The sequence below is a fragment of the Mus musculus genome, chromosome 5 (genome assembly GCF_000001635.26).
Source record: "Mus musculus strain C57BL/6J chromosome 5, GRCm38.p6 C57BL/6J".
Taxonomy (NCBI): domain Eukaryota; kingdom Metazoa; phylum Chordata; class Mammalia; order Rodentia; family Muridae; genus Mus; species Mus musculus.
This window is the reverse complement of record NC_000071.6, coordinates 92,024,512-92,044,177: the sequence shown is the minus strand read 5'-3', so window position 1 is coordinate 92,044,177 and position 19,666 is coordinate 92,024,512. Positions and strand designations below refer to the sequence as shown.

At 40.9% G+C, this 19,666-nt stretch overlaps 1 protein-coding gene across 11 annotated transcripts in view; it reads left to right on the top strand.

The window, feature by feature from the left end:
- The first annotated feature begins 1,135 nt into the window (after nucleotides 1–1,135).
- Nucleotides 1,136–19,666, top strand: part of Cdkl2 (cyclin-dependent kinase-like 2 (CDC2-related kinase)) — a 36,969-nt gene continuing 18,438 nt past the window's right edge. For 4 of the 11 annotated variants that reach the window (XM_011249538.3, XM_017320988.2, XM_011249537.3 and 1 more), the window contains exons 1-7: nucleotides 1,462–1,991; nucleotides 4,742–4,940; nucleotides 6,816–7,010; nucleotides 10,421–10,599; nucleotides 10,942–11,054; nucleotides 13,050–13,195; nucleotides 19,154–19,242. In XM_011249538.3, coding sequence (XP_011247840.1) covers nucleotides 4,773–4,940; nucleotides 6,816–7,010; nucleotides 10,421–10,599; nucleotides 10,942–11,054; nucleotides 13,050–13,195; nucleotides 19,154–19,242 — 890 coding nt within the window. In that variant the 5' untranslated portion in view covers nucleotides 1,462–1,991; nucleotides 4,742–4,772. Of the gene's footprint in view, nucleotides 1,380–1,450; nucleotides 1,992–4,741; nucleotides 4,941–6,815; nucleotides 7,011–10,420; nucleotides 10,600–10,941; nucleotides 11,055–13,049; nucleotides 13,196–19,153; nucleotides 19,381–19,666 lie in introns of those variants that run through there. The other 7 variants (NM_177270.4, NM_016912.2, XM_017320990.2 and 4 more) reach the window with 6 other exon arrangements.

Sequence of the window (19,666 nt, the reverse complement as noted above, 5' to 3'; positions counted from 1 at the left end):
TCCTTTCAGTTCCCATGTATACCACTAATTTTGCTACTCAACTGTTTATTTTTTGTAAAACTGGAAAAAAGTAAAATATGAGGTTCCCACCCTAATAAACCTGTTTGTACATAAAAGTTCACATGAATGTCTAGAGAGATGGCTCAGTGGCCAAGCACACCTGTCACTCTTCCTGAGGACCCACGGCAATCAGAAACCAACTGTAACTCCAGTTCCAGGGGGTCTTGACGCCCTCTTTTACCTCTGTGGGCACCAAGCACGCTCACAGTGCACAGACATACAAGCAGGCAGAACACTCATAAATATTTTTCTATTTAAACCTCATGGGGTTTGTTACAATCTAGAGTAAAGCGATGGGAATTATCTTCAAGTTGGTCACAGCTCATTGCTACATTATAACTCACATCTTGGGTTATCCAAAAACAACCCCCCCCCAAAAAAACAAAACAAAACAAAACAAAACAAAAAAACCAAAAACCCATACCCTGTTTCCAGAGGTGGTTCTCAAAATTGTAGGTTCGGGAACTCGATTTTAAGCAGTTTGGTGAATGATGGTAACTGAGCACCGGGAGATTAATGCAGTACCGAACTAAGAAAAATTATAAAACAATTGCTCTTACACCTTACTATGCAAGAATAACCCCTGGGTGCTGGCTAGGCATATACGTGTCTGTTATCAAGGATACTTTCCTGGATCGAGCTATTAAAAAAAAAAACATATTTAGTTGAGTACAAATTGTGTGGCTATAGGTGAATACAAGTAAAACTATTTGGCCTTACAATCTCAGTCCCTTAATAAGGAGGGATAAAGCATTTCCCGGCTTCTCGTACGACGTCAGCATATGCTTGGTAATGGTCTTCCGATCTTGCCCTGTCGTGGCTAATCTAGTCTTCAAGCTGAAGGCAAGCTTTAAGCTCCAGCTTGCGCCGCTTGCAGTCAGCACCTACCTTTCTTGCTTTCTGGTCCTCTCTGGGCTCCACCCCAAATCTTTCCCTACCAGGCTGGCGTCCCAGGGTCCTTTTTCCTGTCAGGTCTGTCAACAGATCTCATCCCACCAATTTCGGCTAAATAAACTACTAGGCTCTTCCGGTCCACCGCCCGGAACCGAAAGGAAGCGAGGAATCGCGGCTGGGCGGAACCTCCCCGGGTGGGGCCCGCGCCCCGCAGCGCCCCGCCGCGCCGCGGGCGGGCAAGCTGGGAAATCTCATGGTCTCCTCAGTCCCAGCGAACCGTCACCTTGGCTCTCCTCGTGGCCACTGGGGCAACCTGCGGTCCCCTGAGAGCAGAGGTCTCCTGGCGCCGGCAGAAAGGTCCCTACAAACTTAAGACCGTAGGTGTGGGGACGAGGCCGTCAGCTGAGCGAACCTGCGAGCTCCAGGTGAAGGGGCGGGGCGGGGTGGCACAGAGCCAATCACAACGCCTGACGACAGGCCTCAGCCAATCAGGATCAGGGAGGCTCCGCCGTAGGCGGGGCGGGACCAGGCGGGTGAGAGCCGCCCCTTGCAGCTAGGGTGGCCAACGCCTTCGCCTAGGGCTACTTGGCGAGGTGCTGCTTCCCTGAGCTGAGCGACCCGAGGGCTTTCGGCCGGCGGTGCTCTGTTTTCCTCAGTTCGTTTCTCTGCAGCTGTTGTCCTTGACAGGTGCTTGTGTCTTTGCCTGTCGCAGACGCATTCTGACTCGGGCCCTTTCTCTCTCTCTGGAGACTGCCTATGGCTGGGGACCGAGTGAGGTCGTTGCCTTGACGACGGCAGCATGCGGCCCGTAGTCCTCGGAAGTGTGAGCTTGCGGAGGGCAGAAGCCAATCTGCCTCCCTGCCTGCTTCACCTAGGACCGGTAATTGCGTCCGCAGAGGAAATCCCAATACTGGGATTGCTAGTGTGCTAGCTAGTCAGCATCTTTTTAGATCTGCTAGCGAGATGCATATCACCTTAAATTTGTTTCCAAGTTGAAAACCTTTGGCTCTTTCCATGTGAAGGGTTTGGAAGAAATAGTAAGTATAATACTTTGTAAAAACCCAGTTATTTCGTTCTTTTATGTATAAGAAATTTCAGTTTGATTTTAACCAAAGAACATTGGTAGTATTTGAACAGTATGCTTGTATGGCACATATCCTAAATTATTATAGTGCCATCGCACCAGACTTCTTTTTTGTATGCCACGTGCTACCCATAGATTTAAGAGTGAGAAGGCAAGAAACTGATGGGTTATAAGTTACTGAGGAAACAAGGCATATTTTAGGCCATGATATTCTTAAGGTATTTTAGACAGTCCCACTTGAACAAGTAGGTGTGCTCTATGTAGTGTGTCTACATGGTTGGGAAAATAAATTTGGATTAGTTCACTTGTATAATACTAGGTTATAATATGTTTCAGAACCTTTTAGACATGATTAAGGTCATTTTTATTTGGTTCATTTTGCATCTTTAAATATCTAGGATGCCAATTACAATATGTTTAAAAACGATCTAGGCTATAGATTCCAGCTATTTGTATTATTTTCACTAGCCTAAAGCTTACTCCTTTACAATATATACTTAAGGGAAGGTTAAAAACTATGCCAGTTAGAATCACACTGAAGGTTTTTCCAAATGTAAATTTTTTATTATAAAAGTAATTAAAGGTAAAAAGAAGTTAAAATGTGAACTATATGGGAAGTCAGTGCCTATGACACTGTAAATAGTTTTAAGTAGAATCTAATACCCAAAGTGGTAATAAGATAGTGAAGAGTTTTGAATTTGATTTTAATTAGGATTCTTTTCATTCTCTCCATCTTCTCTTTTCTGTGTTGATCTCCATTTACACTGTGCAAATAATGGCTGCTGGATGGTGTACTTCAGTGGTAGAAAGAACACCTGCTTAGCTTATTGGAGGCCCTGGGTTAACACAGACACAGACACACACACACACACACACACACACACACACACACACTTAGGTGTCAAGTGTTGAAAATGTAATATATACTTTGGATTCTCACACACACACACACACACTTAGGTGACAAGTGTTGAAAATGTAATATATACTTTGGATTATCATAATTTTTTAGAATAAAAAGTCAATGTTTTTTGTTTGTTTGGTTGGTTGGTTTTCCCCCTTTTCTATGAATATACTAGAAGCCACTAAAACATCACCACTTTTTCTTGTCTGGGTAAGTTAGCTCTATATATCATATGCGATTAATATTAAGTGGAAAGAAGTGTTTTCCTTCCAAGAGGTTGTGATAAGGTTTTTTTGTTTTGTTTTTGTTTTTGTTTTTTTGGTATGGTCAGGCTCTTAAAAATTCAACTGTGAGTCGTCATTTGAGTATAATCACCTAATATTTATATTTTAAAATATAAATATACCTAAAGTTTAAGTCTTCCCCAGCCCATGTTGAAACCAAATCAGGATCTAGAGCAATATTTTTTTATTCATGGCTGCTGGAATTTAAATTCAAAAGTCAGATTTAAAAAAATTAATTTATGCTGGGCATGATGGACAAATGTGTGTGTGTATAGTGTATGTGTGTGTATGGGTGTGTGTGTGTATGGTTGTGTGTGTGTATGGGTGTGTGTGTGTGTGTGTGTCTAGGATTCAAACCCAGGGACTTCATACCCGTGCTAAGCATATACTCTACCACTAGTCACATTCCCAGCCCCAAATAATGATTTTTTTCTTTATTAAAATATATAATATAAAAAACTGGTTGCTGGATTTTTGTCAATTATTGATAAAATAAGATTCCATTTATGATAGACTTTATTCAGAAAACACTTTATATCCAGATGTGAAAGAATCCTGTATATCTATAAAATTTAAGTGACTCAAGTTTAAAATAATAATTAGTATGATGAGAAAATTTACCAAAAGTTCAGTATTAATTCAGTGGTTATGCTGTAATAATTTTTTACAATTAAGTTGAAAGTGCATAAAGACTTCCAACTTGGATATTTTGAATCCAGTATAAACTTTTTCTAAGGCTTATTTATTTAGTTAGTTTTGTCTTGTGTTCATGACAGGTTCTCTCTACATAGCTGCAGCTGTCCCGGAACTCACTATGTAGAGCAGGCTGGCCTCAAGCTTACAGAAATATGCCTGCCTCTGCCTCCTGGATGCTAGGATGTGCCATCATGCCCGGCAGATTTGCTTAATTTTTACTTCATTTGTATGAGTGTATCCTGTACATATATCTGTGTGTACCATATACATGCACGTGCCTGATGCATGTGCCCAGAAGTGGATGTTGGGTCCCCTGACAGATGACTGTGGTCCACTATGGGGGTGCTGGGAAGCAAACCCAGGTCCTTTGGAAGAGCAGTACAAATGCTTTTTTGTTTGTTTGGTTTGTTTTTTTGAGATAGGTTTTCTCTGTGTAGCTCTGGCTGTCTTGGAACTAGCTCCATAGACCAGACTGGCCTGGAACTCACAGAGATCTTCCTGCCTCTGCCTCTGCCTCTGCCTCTGCCTCTGTCTCCTCTGCCTCCTCTGCCTCCTCTGCCTCCTCTGTCTCTGCCTCTCTGCCTCCCTAGTGCTGGGATTAAAGGTGTGCACTACCACCACCTAGTGCATTGTCTATTTTTAAATTGTATACACATTTTGAAAGCATGTGGGAATGGTAAGAAATTGTGTCATCATTGATCACTGTGAATGCAGTGATTGCTGTGACAAGGGAAACAGTCTCACAAGAGTGAGTTACCTAGGAGATTGGAGGGAACGGAAGACCTCAGCGCTCTTAATGCCATGCTTTGGTTTCCACAGCAAGAAAAATTCCTACTGGTTTTAAAGCAAAATGGAGAAGTACGAGAACCTAGGATTGGTTGGAGAGGGGAGTTACGGAATGGTGATGAAGTGTAGGAACAAAGACAGTGGAAGAATTGTGGCCATTAAGAAGTTCCTAGAAAGTGACGATGATAAAATGGTTAAGAAGATCGCAATGCGAGAGATCAAGTTACTAAAGGTAAGAGCGTGCATTGAGCGGAAAAGGAAGTTGCTTCTTGTTCAAGACTGTTACATTTGAAGGAAAACATCACCGTGGTGTGTGTGTGTGTGCGTGTGCATGTGTGACTGTGTGTAAGTGTATGTTTATGAGTGTGTGACAGTATATGTGTGTGAATGTGTGTAGTATATGTGTATGTGTGCCCACACATGTGCACACTTGTGCAGATAGGAGTGCACATGTGTATGTACATATGGAGGCCAGAGTAACTTAGTGTTACTCCTCAGGTGCTGGCCACCCAGGAACTTGCCGAGTGGAGTAGACTGGCTTGCCAGTGAGCCCAGTCTTGATGCCCTCCCCTCCCCAGCACATGATCTTAGACCTGGCTTTTTCTGTAGGTTCTGGGGCTTTGAACGCAGACCTCATGCTTTGCTGCTAAGCTGTTTCCCTAGCTCTGTGTTTTTACATTTGTTTCATTATAAGAAAATCCAGGGGCTGGAGAGATGGCGCAGCAGTAAAGAGCACCGGCTGCTCTTCCAGAGGTCCTGAGTTCAATTCCCAGCAACCACATGGTGGCTCACAACCATCTGTAATGGGATCTGGTGCCCTCTTTCTGGTGTATCTGAAGACAGCTACAGTGTACTCATAAAAATAAAACAAATCTTAAAAAAAAAAGACTATATCCACAGAAAACAGAATTATTTGAGTTCATTACATGATGTTCAGAATTTGATTCCATTGTTCTGCTGTCTCTCAATGTTCCCATGAGACGTTAGCTGTCTGTCTTAATGCACTTTTAAAAATGAAGATTTATAGCCAGGTATGGTAGCCTATGCTTTTAATCCCAGCATTCCAGAGGCAGAAGCAGATGGAGTTCTCTTAGTTTGAGGCCAGCCTGGTCTATGACCAGGTAATATCCTGGTTCCAGGATAGCCAGACCTATGTAATAGAGAGACTGTCTCAAAAATAAAAATTAATAAAATGTACACTTGGTGTCCCACAGCCATGATGCCCATATTTCAATAGGGTTTGTTCCTATATGAAACCGATAAATTTCCCATGTTCAAAATTGTCCCACTTTTTTACTTAAATACAATTTGATTAAACACTGGTGCTGGATCACATGTTCTCGTGATTTCTTCCTTTTACAGGTGGCAACATTGTTTTATTTATATTTGGGGAGTGTCAACCTGCTGTTTGTCTTAACTCCTTTCATATTTATAGCGTTGTTGAACAGACTTTGGGATAATCACCCCTTCTGTCTGTCCCTCCTCCCTTCTTTCCGTCTTCCTCTTTCATGCTAAATGAACCCAGGGCCTCGCTCACACTAGGCAAGTTCTGTTACTGAGCTGCACCCTCAGCCCCTTGAATACGTTTAATTTTATGGTAATGTGGTACTTTTGGAGCATCTGTTAGTAAAAGGTACAGTTAGAGAAGAAGACAGAATTTTGCTGGGGGTAACAGAAATCCACTATGGTTTGTAATCATTTCTTTATATCCTGGGGCTGACTATAGGGTTGAATTCTGTTAGTCTCCATTTCTTTGAATTTGTACTTTTTGAGTTTTTTTTCTAATAAAGTTGTTTATTTTGTCTGATAGATTCTTTTAGCAAGTGTCTCTGTGTGGCTGTTCCTCAGCCTGCCTTTCCTTGTTCGTTCTGAGAGCCGTTCTGTTCTTGTGATTTTTTTTTTTTAAGAAGTGACTTTATTATGTTCTCTGAGAGGAGAAGGAACAGTATGCTCTTTTGACTGTTATTTTAGAACTTGAACATACTTTTATAATGAACATTGTTTATTCATTTAATTTATGTGTTTTTCTTATACTGATATCTTTTAAGTGATAGCTAATTACTCATAACTTGATCTAAAATTATTTTACATATATTTTTAATAACAGCAACTGCGGCATGAAAATTTGGTGAATCTGTTGGAAGTATGTAAGAAAAAAAAACGTTGGTACCTAGTCTTTGAATTTGTTGACCACACGATTCTTGATGACTTGAAACTCTTTCCAAATGGACTAGACTATCAAGTAGTTCAAAAATATTTGTTTCAGATTATTAATGGAATTGGATTTTGCCACAGTCACAATGTAAGTATTAGGTGCCAGTTCTTTGCTGTGTAATAAGCTAAGATGTGACCCAGTTTAATGAGATATTTATTTTAAGTTTGAACCAGTAGCATAAGGAATTAAATTTGGTATTGCTAATTATCACATGTCATAATATATGTATTCCAAAAATCAGTTAGGCTCTACTGGAAAGTTGAAGGGTACACAATGGACACCCTATTCTCCTTAGCTGTATTATACATTTAAGAGTTTCTTGGGTTTTTTGTTTTTGTTTTGTTTTGTTTTGTTTTTGGTTTTTGGTTTTTGGTTTTTGGTTTTTGGTTTTTCTAGACAGAGTTTCTCTGTATAGCCCTGGCTGACCTGGAACTCACTCTGTACACCAGGCTGGCCTCAAACTCAGAAATCTGCCTGCCTCTGCCTCCCAAGTGCTGGGATTAAAGGCGTGTGCCTGGCAAGTTTCTTATTCTTGCTTAATAAGTATGTATACTGGACACTCCGTTTTATAATCTGTATTTACCTGTTAATTTATTAATTTCTAATACTTACATATTTTGAAGTAAGTTGCAGACATCAGTGTACTTTTTGGACCCCAGTTGATTGAATGTGTACACAGGTCACAGTGCACATGTCGAAATGTAACGTGCAGGAGTCAGTTCTCTTCTGCCATGTAAATCCTGGGGATTGGATTAGGTTTTTATGCTTTGAGGCAAGTGCTCTTACCCACTGAGCCAGCTCTCTAACTCCCCTGCCCCTGAATACTAAAACACTAAATACTTCACTTATAAACTAGACTTAAATATTTGTCCACTGATTATTTTTTATTCCCAGCACTAACATCAGATGGCCCAAAACTACCTGTATATACAGGTGACTATATCTGTATGTACATATATAAATTATTTCATAGAGACATCTAGTTTAGTTCAAGCCTAGGGGAACATTGGCTCTCTTTGTGAGGCCCCTGAAACAATGATCCAGTCTCAGAAAACTGATGTTAGAGAAATCCAATTTGACATTGTTTTTATCATGAAGACTAACATTAATCAAACTCAGGAAATTGAATGCTAGCTTAATAAATCAGAGATAAGATTGTCACAGGAGCCGGATAGTGGTGGTGTACTTCTTTAATCCCAGCACTTGGGAGGCAGAGGCAGGTGGATTTCTGAGTTTGAGGCCAGCCTGGTCTACATAGTGAGTTCCAGGACAGCCAGGGATACACAGAGAAACCCTGTCTTGAAAAAACAAACAAACAAACAAACAAACAACAACAACAACAAATGATTGTCACAGGAATAGACTACATGATGTATAATAATAATTCTGACTATATGGAAAACTGAATCAGTATGAAGTGCTTGCATCTTGGTAATCTTTTTTGTTTCTGGGACATTATATGGCTACAGCATAATATAGGAAGGACAGGTTGATTCTGGCTCAGAGTTTGAGAGCACAGTCTATCGTGGCAGGGAAGCCATGGTAGCAGGCACGCAAGGCAGCTGATCACATTGCATGCAGTCAGAGAAATGAAGCCGGCGGGCGCTCGCTTGGCATGAGGTCTTCCTTTCATTCAGTCCAGGACCACAGCCCATGGGATGGTGCCACCCACATTCAGGGTGGGTCTCAGTTACATGACTCTGAAACTGATCATACAGACTCAGCCAAAGATGTATTTCCTAGCCGATTCTAAATCCCTTCAAGTTGACAGTCAAGACTAACTGCCACACATATTTCAAGGATATTGGTGAATCCAAAGCAATCAAACAAACGACCCCAAATCATACAAGTAACATTATACATACATACACACACATATATATATATCAACAGCTAATGACAAGGGGTTCCTAAACTTGGAAAAGAGCAAGGAAGAGTATAATGGAAGGATAGGAGGAAAGGCGAGGGAGAAAGTATGTACTTGTCAAAGTCTCAAAAAATAATAAATTTTTAAAAAAGCCATTTTCTTGCCAGTGAGGCTGGAGTGCTTAATGATGGGTGGTGAGACTCTATTCCTCTTTGTGCTAAGGGTGGATTGCCAGTGAAATCAGTACATAGCAGTATCATTGGCTTTGTTCATGTGTTTGTTTTCTTTCTTCCCCTTGTTTTTTGTTTGTTTGTCTTTCCAAGACAGGGTTTCTCCATATAGCCCTGGGTGTCCTGGAACCTACTCTTTAGACCAGGCCAGCCTTCAATTCAGAGATCCACCTGTCTCTGTCCACTGAGTGCTGGCATTAGAGATGTGCACCAGCACCACCTGGCCATCATTGGCTTGCTTTCAGTGTAATCTGCTTATGTATGCTTCTCTTTCCCTTTACTTTTTATGCCTTATGAATGATTACCTCACATTTAACTGTACACTGCCGTCAAGGTGTGAGGTGATAATATTGACTGCTTTTGTGTTCAGAGCATTTCTGTATCTATGCAGTAGGTTTGATTTTTTTTTTCTAGTTAAACTTGTTTTAATGTATCTCAAAATTCCGGGACAGATTTTTGGTCAAGTTGTTTTCATTAAAATGTGCTGATTTTGGGCTAGAGAGATGGTTCAGTGGTTAAGAGCACCGGCTGCTCTTCCAGAGGACCTGAATTCAATTCCCAGCACCCACATGGCAGCTCACAGTTCCAGGGAATCTGACATGCTCATATGGACATCTATGCAGGCAAAACACCAATGAAAATAAAATAAAAATAAATAGTTTGAAAAAATGTACCAAGTTTGAGTTATACATACACACATACACACACACATATATCAATATATAATAACTAATAACAAATCTGCCATGTGTGCAGGGGCATAACCCCCTCTCCCCAAATGGTCCATAAAACATTCTCCTAATAGTTTAGGGCCAGCTTCCAGCTTCCTATCAGAATAGTAATCACTCTTCTTTAATCCCTGCACGCTCTCAAGCTATGTGAGCTGTGTGTCAGTCCATTACAGGGCATAACTTTGGTTTGGCTTGGATGATCCAGGATAATGGATTCTGTATCCCTCTTTCTCCTCAAACTTGTATAGTTTAGCTACTCATTCCAAGCTCTCTGCAAGTGGAAAGTATAGTAGTACCTGTTTCAGGGTTGTGTGAATACAATAAGTTTAACTATGCAAAATAGTTTATATCATGTCCGACACATACATGGTCACGTGTTTGCTAATGTAGTAGTATATTAAGACTGATCACAAAGCTTATCTCTTCCATGAGTTTTCAACAAACAGTTTATTTCTTAGTCTTGACAGTAGTGGTTTACTGAAAGTTGATCTGTTGGCTAGTTTAACAGATGCTTGAAACATGAATGTTCTCTTTTGTCCCACTAGGTCCCAGGGCTCTGAGCCTGGAACAACTTTCTGTGTGTTGTATTCTGTTACTGCTTGTGGCAAGTACACCAATAAATTATTTCTTATTTAACATCTTATGTTCTGTGGATTTTTTTGGTCTTAGATCATACACAGAGATATAAAGCCTGAGAATATATTAGTCTCCCAGTCTGGCGTTGTAAAATTATGTGACTTTGGATTTGCACGGACCCTGGCGGCTCCAGGGGAGGTTTACACTGACTATGTGGCCACCCGGTGGTACAGAGCTCCAGAACTGCTGGTCGGTGACGTCAAGTATGGCAAGTAAGCGGCAGGAGTGACGCCTGCTCTTTGAGAGTGGGATGTGTTTGTAATAAATGACCTGCTTCACAGTGAAAGGAAGGCCAGGGCTCAGTGTTACTAAATGAGTCGTAATGATCCCTAGTGCTTTCTCCTTGAAAACTCTTTAAAAAGTTTACAGTTCCTGTAAGGATTTTTCATAATCTTTCTCCTTTAATATCACAAGGTTGAAGTTTCTGGAAATCTCACTTATTAAAATAGAAGGCTAGAAGTGACAAGACTTAACTACCATGCCTCTCAAAACCACAAATAACAACCTAGTGAGGTGCTATAGAAGATGCAGTCATCATGTAACTTTGTTTGCAGGGCTGTGGATATCTGGGCCATTGGTTGTCTGGTCATTGAAATGCTTATGGGGCAGCCACTGTTTCCAGGAGAATCTGATATTGATCAGCTACATCATATTATGACATGTTTAGGTAAGATGATACATATCTGTGCTTTAAAGTTTTCAGTTTTTTTCTTTGTGTGTTTCTATTTTTTGTAATTTGTTCAAAAGTTAAAGATAATGCTTATTTTAGGTGAAGGTATGGAGCAAATTGCAAACACATACACATATGCACACACTACACATATACACATGCATGTACACATATACACACACTACACGCATACACACATACACATGTATACATGCACACATGCTATACACACACACACACACACACACACACACACACACACACACACAGACCCTCTAGCAAGGCTGATCAGTGTAAGAGAGAAGGAGGTGGTTGCTGAAGAGAAGTAGAATCACAAATCAATCAGCAAGAAAATTTAAAAACTATATTAACAAAGATTCTATTAGCATGCAGTCAACTTCCTCGAGGTTGCTCAAAGTCATTTCTGATTTTTAAATGTTACAAAAATTATAACAATGCAGTGCAGTGAAAACTCAGAATAACTAAAAAATCCTAGTAACCCCGAGCCTAGTTCTGAACATTCTCATTTCCAGCCCCTCAACAGCCGAGACGTCCTCATCTCTTTTACCCCTGAGTCAGTGAGCACTCGGTGAGACCCAGCTATCCTCTTCATCCTTATCTTCATCTCCAGGATAAGCTGAAGAAACAGAGACTTAGGAGATAGCTTACTGGGCTGGTGAGATGGCTCAGTGGGTAAGAGCACCCGACTGCTCTTCCAAAGGTCCGAAGTTCAAATCCCAGCAACCACATGGTGGCTCACAACCATCCATAATGAGATCTGACTCCCTCTTCTGGAGTGTCTGAAGACAGCTACAGTGTATTTACATAAAATAAAAATAAATAAATCCTAAAAAAAAAAAAGGAGATAGCTTACTGTTGCTTTGCATTTAAATTTTAGGGTTTGTTTTTTTCTGTTTTCTGAGACAAGGGTCTGACTGTGAAGCATAGGGTGTCCTCAAAGTCTCCATCCTTCTGCCTAAGCCTTTATCGCATCAGCCTCCCAAAGTTTGCTACCACAGATGTCATCACCATGCCTGCAACCACGGATGTGTTCACCATGCCTGTGACTACAGATGTTTGCTCACCATGCCTGTGACCACGGATGCACATCACTATGCCTTGCTTCCTAGATTTTGCTTTTTGTCCTTAGTGTTTTGGATGAAATTCTAAAGCTAGACTCTGAGGCTTACATTTGTTAGAATATATAATTCATATTCTAAGATAGATTTTAAAATGGAAAAACAGGAAGACAGTTGGAATAATGTAAAATTTTGAGATTAAGAATTTATGAAGTATTATATGATTTCTTACAGTACAATTTTTATATGACTGTTGTATCATAGGGAAGAGGGAGAAAGAACAGAGGGGTTTCATCTGTACTGAATGCATACATTAATCTTCACTATTTCATATATTGTATTTATATAGTATTTATAGTTTTAGTATAATAAAGGGTTTATAAAATTTAACTTTTTTATCTATACAGCTCATGATAGAATAGGTATTAACATTGAGATAAAGGTTTAAATGCTCAAATCTAAACTTAGATATAGGTACACAATCTGTTGAACAAAAATTAAATTCTTAGAGGGAAGAAGTGATTTGCCTGCAATAGACTGTGTCCATGTGACTATAAATTCTTTGTTTTGGGGCAGGATGGTACATTTTACTGTTGGAGGCTGTACTACTTCATCTAGAGTGGCACAAGATATTTTTTACCTGTCATGTCTTCACCATTAATTCTGCTTATAGCTACATTTAAGTTTTTAGATGAATATGTTTCAAAAATCAGTGTTCATTTCCTTGTTCTTGTGTCAAGACACTATAAAAACTTCCAAGTGCCCCTGTGTTAGCAGGTTTGTCTTTCTTAGGTTGATCTTGCTGAGAGACTCTTATATTCCGCTGCCTGTTTCCACCGTTTTCTTTACATCACCTGTCTCTACCATTTCTGTCATCTGTACTAACAAACGTACATGCTTATTTTCCTCCTAGGTAATTTAATTCCAAGACACCAGGAGCTATTTTATAAAAATCCTGTGTTTGCTGGAGTAAGGTTGCCTGAGGTCAAAGATGCAGAAGCAGAGCCTCTTGAGAGCCGCTATCCTAAGCTCCCTGAAGCTGTGATCAGTTTAGCAAAGGTAATTGTACCTTTTCCTGCTGTGTGGTAGGGAGTCTCCATAGTAGAGAGACTGGTTCATGGATGGCTCCACTTGGTTTCTCTCTGTCTCTGTATCTCTCCCTGCCTCCCAGCTTTCCTACTTGATCTTTTTTAAATATTTAGTTATTATATGTAAGTACACTGTTGATGTCTTTAGACACACCAGAAGAGGGCATCAGATCTCATTCCAGATGGTTGTGAGCCACCACGTGGTTGCTGGGGTTTGAACTCAGGACCTCTGGAAGAGCAGTCAGTGCTCTTAACCACTGAGCCGTCTCTCCAACCCCCCTACTTGATCTTTTAGGTCAATAATTTCCTCAGATGTTTTAAAATTTTGTATACTAAGAAAAGGTTTAAACAATTCATTACATTGCCAGAGGTACTTCAGAAATAAGAGCCTGAAGTCTTTTTCTTTTATTTATTTATTTTTTTCTTTTTTCTTTTTTCTTAGGTATTTTCCTCATTTACATTTCCCATGCTATCCCAAAAGTCTCCCATACCCTCCCCCCCACTCCCCTACCCACCCATTCCCACTTTTTGGCCCTGGCTGTCCCCTGTACTGGGGCATATAAAGTTTGCAAGTCCAATGGGCCTCTCTTTCCAGTGATGGCCTAGGCCATCTTTTGATACATATACAGCTAGAGTCAAGAGCTCCGGGGTACTGGTTAGTTCATATTGTTGTTTCACCTATAGGGTTACAGATCCCTTTAGCTCCTTGGGTATTTTCTCTAGCTCCTCCATTAGGGGCCCGTGATCCATCCAATAGCTGACTGTGAGCATCCACTTCTGTGTTTGCCAGGCCCCGGCATAGTCTCATTGGAGGCTGAGTATGGGATGGATCTTTTCTTTTATTTTTGGGACTGTTATATAATTACATCATTTCTCCCTTCCCTTCCCACTCTCAGAATCTTCCTTGATCTCTTTCAAATTCAAATTCTTGGCATCTTTTTTTCATTAGTTGCTATTGTGTGTGTGTGTGTGTGTGTGTGTAATTTATAAATATAACCTGCTTAGTCTGTATAATGTTATTCATGTGGTTTTAGGGCTGACCGTTTGGTATTGAACACCCAGTTGATGTGCTCTTCCTTGGGGAAAACTGTGTCTTTGGCTGTCAGCATTCCTTAGTTGCTTATAGTTCTTTGTGTAGGGTCAAAGCTTTGCAGAGCCTGAAATTTTTATTTGTCTTAAAATTTCAGAGAACATTTCTAACATGTTCTAAGTTTGAAAACATTCTCATTTAAAAACATAAAAACTATTTTAAATAGACATAAAAACTAAAATAAGAGAAATAAATGTAAATAATTAGGAAAGTTATTATGTAGGGGCATAAATTCATAGGCTCGTAATCAGTGCTATCATCAAGACATTTTGCTTAGACATTGGATTTGTTGAAGCTAATTTACAGATGACTGATGCTTTTGTTTGTATCTAGTAGAAACTAGGGATTTCTACTGCATTACCTTGTCTCTGAGATAAGAGTTGACCCTTTAACACTGTTAATTCAGAAAGTTATTATTACTAATTGTTCAGGGTACTGCAAAACAGTATCCTTAAAATGCCAGGCTCATGCAACCATGTACTTGATGATTTTGCTGTCTTTAACTCACTAAGAAAAGTTTAGATAGGGGTTAGAAGGATGGCTGTCAGCAAAGTGTGTGCCATACCTAGCATAAAAGCAGGTGTGATGGTTAGTGCTGTCAGACTTCAAAGCATCGGAAATCATTGGGAGAAGGGTCTTTTAGCGTGTTTAGGGTGACTACATTAGTTGTGGTAAAAAGACCCTATCACTGTGGTTGCCACCATTCCCTAGGCAGGGATCCTGGACCTTAAGAATGGAAAAAGCAAGCTCAACACTAGCATGCATGCATTTTTGCTCTCTTCCTACCGTGGATATATGATTGACTGCTTCAAGCTCCTGGTGTCTTGACTTCTTCATCATGATGTACTGTGCCTTGGATTATGAGCTAAAATAAGTCCCCTTTCCCTTAAATTGCTCTTTTAAATCACAGAAATAGGAAAGGAAACTAAGACACTGGGTGTGTCTGTAAGTTCCCTTCAGGGGTCAGGGAGTTGAGCCTGGGGAGACATGGAGATCCCTACGGACTAGCCCAGTTGCTGAGTTCCAGATTCAGCTAGACACTGTTTCAAAGATGCAAGGTGCAGAGTGATTTAAAAAACAAAAACCAAACACTGGAGTGTTGGGCAAACACATCAGTGTTGGGCTTCCACATACCACACACACACATTCGGAGATAATAATGAGTTATAGTAAGTTTATAAGATAATACATGTCTTCCTTTCTCGTTAATCCTCTAATAGATTAAATGTTTTTCTGAGACCATCTTTACTTTTTATTTATTTATTTTTACAAAGAGATTTAAAAAGAAGGAAGTTTAAACTGTTGTTTACTATACATCCCTTTAGAATCATAAAACCTTAACATTTTGTTTCAGATATTTTTTTGTTTCTCTGTGTAGGCCTGGCTGTCCTGGAACTGCTCTATAGACCAGGCTGGCCTTGAACTCACAGAGATCCATCTGTCTGCCTCTGCCTCCTGAGCGCTGGGATTAAAGGCATGTGCCACCACTGCCCGATTGTTTTTTTTTTTTTTTTTTAGTTATGTGCATGTGTGTTTGGGTATGTACACACTACACACTAGTGATGGTGCCCACCAAGGCTGGAGGCAGTGGGTTCCCTGGCACTGGAGTTCCAGGCGGTTGTGAGCTGCCCAGGGGGAATAGGGCAGGGCTGTGAAACAAACTCAGGTCCTTGTGCTCTTGACTGCTGAGCCCTCTCTGCAGTCTCTGATGTATACCCTTGGAGCAGAGAGCAGAAGGGTAGAGGCAACATAGGGCTGATGGATCTAGCTTTACCTGTGACCAGCTCTTGGATAGCAATCTTGTTTAACTTCACACTACCTTCTCCTTTTTTTTGTTTTTGAGTGCCTTGAAGCGAATTATATAGTAAAAGTTTCAGAATCAACTGTAGAACTTAAAAGTATTTACAGAATCTGTTCTGTTTTTATTGGTGTTGAGGGATTTCAGTGGATGAGAGCAAGACCTTGTTTAATGAAGTCATCTGTGTGAAGCACCTGGCATGGTGGCAGTGACAGAGAGGGCTCTTTTATGCTCTCAGGAATTTACAGTGTGTGCTCTTTTGTTGCTGTTGGGACAAGATGACACTATGCTGCCCAGGCTGCCTCCAGCTTGCCTCAGTGCTCCTGCCTCTGGGTGTTGCAGACTGGAGTTACAGGTGTGCACCCCACACTTCAACTGGCATTTGGTTATCTAAATTTTAATCAGCAAATAATTTCTAAGGTCATAAAATCAGTTGCCAAAGTTTTAATTGTTTTCTTTCCCTCCCTCCCTCCCTCCCTCCCTCCCTCCCTCCCTCCCTCCCTCCCTCCCTCCCTTCCTTCCTTCCTTTTTTTTTTTCCTAAGGCAAGGTTTCTCTGTGTAGCCTTGGAAGTCCTGGAATTCACTTTGTAGACCAGGCTGGCCTAGATTCACCTTCCTCTGCCTCCTGAGATCTGGGATTAAAGGTATTCACCGTAACTACCAGGCTTAATTGTTCTTTTGTTTTGTTTTGTTTTGTTTTAAATTTGGTTTGGAGGAGGTTGTTATATTTGTTTGTTTGTTGTTTTGTTTTTAGTTTTTTGAGACAAGGTCTCTCTGTATAGCCCTGGCTGCCTTGGAACTCTCTGTGTACACCAAGCTGGCCTCCAAATTCCCCTGCTTCTGTCTCCTGAGGGCTGGAATTAAAGTAGTATGCTGCCATGCCCAGCTTTTTTTTTTTTTTTTTTTTTTTTTTTTAATTTCTATGTTTCTGGGTGTTTTTCTGGCATGTATATCTGTGCACCATATATGTTCAGTACCAATGGAAGGTAGACTAGGACATAGGTTTTCCTGGTACCAGAGTTACAGATGGTTGTGAATTGCCATGTGGGTGCTGAGAATAGAACCTTTGTCCTCTGAAGAATACTCAGTTCTCTTAACCACTGAGCCATCTCTTAGCCTCCCTCTCATCCTCCCTTCCTCCCTCCCTCCCTCTCTCTTCTTCTCTCCCTTCCTACCTCTCTTTATTTCCTCCCTTCCTTCCTTCCTTCCTCCCTCCTTCTCTCTCTCTTTCTTTTATTTCTTTCTTTCAGTACAAGGAGTTACCTGGGAGGTGGTGGCATACTCCATTAATCTCAGCACTAAGGAGGCAGAGGCAGGTGGATCTCTGAGTTGGAGGCCTGCCTGTTTTACGTTGTGAGTTCAAGAATAGCCAAGGCTACACAGAGAAGCCCTGTCTCAGAATCCACCACCCCACCCCACCCCGCCCAAAAAAAAAATTACTATGTAGTTTTGGCTGGCCTATAACTCACTATGTAAGCTAAGCTGGCCTCAGTCTCATAGGCACTGGAGAGATGGCTCAATGGTTAAGAGCACTGACTGGTCTTCTAGAGGTTCTGAGTTCAATTCCCAGCAACCACATGACAACTCGTAAACATCTGTAATAGAATCCAGTACCCTCCTTTGGTGTGCCTGAAGACAGCTACAGTATACTCACATACATAAACAAGTAAATCTTAGAAAAGAAATTCTTCCAAGTGCTGGAATTAACAGTGAGTACTGAATTAAAGGCATGTACCACCATATCCTGCTATAATTTCTTTGATAATTTAAATTAGGATATTAGTTAGGGTTTTATTGCTGTGAAGAGACACCATGACCAAGGCAACTCTTATAAAGATAAACATTTAGTTGGGGCTGACTTAGTTTCAGAGGCTTAGTCCGTTACATCATAGTGGGAAGAGTGGCAGTGTGCAGGCAGACTTGATGCTGGAGGAGCGGAGAGTTCTACATCTTGATCCAAAGGAGGAGACTGTCTTCTGCAGGCAGCCAGGAGAAGGGCTTGGAGACCTCAAAGCTCACCTTTCCTTGGACATACTTCCTCTAACAAGGCCACACTTCCTAATAGTGTCATTCCCCATGGCTAAGTGTATTCAAACCACCATAGATATAAAGAAAATTTATAGATGATTCAGCAGATAAAGCTCTGACACCTGCTGACCTGGGTTCAGTCCCTGAGAGCTATATGGAGAAAGGAAAAGGCCAACTCCTGCAGTTGTCCTCTGACCTCCACAAGTGCACTGTGCCTCGTGTGCCTGCACACAAGACACACACACCTACACACAGATACATGACAATAAATGTAATTTTTTTTTAAAGATTTATTTATTATATGTTAAGTACACTCACTGTAGCTGTCTTCAGACACTCCAGAAGAGGGCATCAGATCTCGTTACAGATGGTTGTGAGCCACCATATGGTTGCTAGGATTTGAACTCTGGACCTTTAGAAGAGCAGTTGGTACTCTTACTCACTGAGCCATCTCACCAGCCCCCTAAATGTAATTTTTAAAAAACCAAAACCAGGAAAATTTCTAAGTTGCCATTGGTTGATGTTGTTTTTGTTTGCTTTGTCTTATGTTTTTGGACAAGGTGTTGCTATGTTACCCAGACTGGCCTTGAACCTATAACCCGTTCCTCAGTGTCCCAAGTGTTGGGAAAATAAGTATGTACTATTACAGCTGGCAGTTGCTCTTATACTTATTTAATCTCTTTTGTTTAAACCTGGTTAAAGGAACCAGGTTGTGTTGTATAACCCCTACTAGTGAAATCTAAGTTGTTCTGCTGCCTGTATTTTGTATAGACAGATAGTAGAGGTAGAGGCCAGAATCATTTTTTTTTCTTGGAAAGATTGCTTCTTAGTGATTTGTGCATTTATTTGCATCTATAGGTACTGAGTGCCTGCTGGGTCTGTTTTTGTGATACAAAAACCACTGGTGGCCACTATTGTGATTTGTGCTTATTCTGTTTACTGGCTGTAAAGAAGACACCTAACTCTAGACAGCTATTCTTGAAGAAGACTTGTATGTGTTCTTGATTTTTCAGAAATGCTTGCACATTGACCCAGACAAAAGGCCCTTCTGTGCTGACCTTCTGCGCCATGACTTCTTTCAAATGGATGGATTTGCTGAGAGGTACAGTACTGGCCTGTGCTCTGCAGGCTGTGGGGACCAGGGTCAAAGGGAAGGCTCCACAGCCAGGCTGTCTTAGTCAGGGTTTCTATTCCTGCACAAACATCATGACCAAGAAGCAAGTTGGGGAGGAAAGGGTTTATTTGGCTTACACTTCCATACTGCTGTTCATCACCAAAGGAAGTCAGGACTGGAACTCAAGCAGGTCAGGAAGCAGGAGCTGATGCAGAGGCCATGGAAGGATGTTCTTTACTGGCTTGCCTCTCCTGGCTTGCTCAGCCTGCTCTCTTATAGAACCCAAGACTACCAGCCCAGAGATGGCACCACCCACAAGGGGCCTTTCCCCCTTGATCACTAATTGAGAAAATGCCTTACAGTTGGATCTCATGAAGGCAACTGAAGCTCCTTTTTCTGTGATAAATCCAAC